This window comes from Arachis ipaensis, chromosome B09 (assembly GCF_000816755.2).
Source record: "Arachis ipaensis cultivar K30076 chromosome B09, Araip1.1, whole genome shotgun sequence".
NCBI lineage: Eukaryota > Viridiplantae > Streptophyta > Magnoliopsida > Fabales > Fabaceae > Arachis > Arachis ipaensis.
Window position 1 is genome coordinate 10,509,468 of NC_029793.2, and position 659 is coordinate 10,510,126.

General features: G+C 27.5%; 1 protein-coding gene across 1 annotated transcript in view; it reads right to left on the reverse strand.

The window, feature by feature from the left end:
• Positions 1-659, reverse strand: part of LOC107616733 (linoleate 9S-lipoxygenase-like) — a 9,779-nt gene that overhangs the window by 2,598 nt on the left and 6,522 nt on the right. Inside the window, exon 8 of the mRNA XM_016318666.2 lies at positions 1-223. This exon is cut by the window's left edge and continues 34 nt beyond it. Within this exon, the coding sequence (XP_016174152.1) occupies positions 1-223 (223 nt within the window). The remainder of the gene's footprint in view (positions 224-659) is intronic.

A 659-nucleotide genomic window follows, 5' to 3' on the forward strand; every position in this document is an offset into this window, starting at 1 on the left:
CCACTCTTTATAGAGCTCAGAAGATAATTGCATGGAGATTTCACCAGATGATAGTGTTCTCTCAAGAACTCCTCCTGAATTTATAAGGATAATTCTTGCTAAGGCATTTATATGCATTGTGTCTTTGAAATGAGGATTCAATAACCTATGAATTGGGTGCATCACACTTAGCCTTCTTTTGGTGGCAATGATAAATGGTTCAACAACTGCATGGGTGTGTAACCTGGAAATTTTCACGAGACATTTAAAATTAAATGCAGGAAAAGTAAATGTTGTGTGGCTAATAAGATGTCAAATAACTCACCAATGGCTAATAAGCTGATGAATGATAAACATTTTTACGTCAGCAAAAATAGAGGATATCTTTGTTAGCGTGTTAAAAAATTGAGGATGATTTTAGTAGTTTACCCATAATTTTAAAAAACAAAATATAATAATAAGAACCGAACCGAATCAATTAATTCAATTATAATTGAGAATTGACTATTAAATCAGTTAGGTTCAAAAAAAAAAATCATTTAACATTAAATTGGTAAAAAATCAAACAAATCGATTAACGTTAAATCGGTGCAATCTTTTAATGATTAACAAATTTAAAATAATAAATTATAAAAAAATTATATATTTTATATATAAATATATTATTTTATTATATCCAA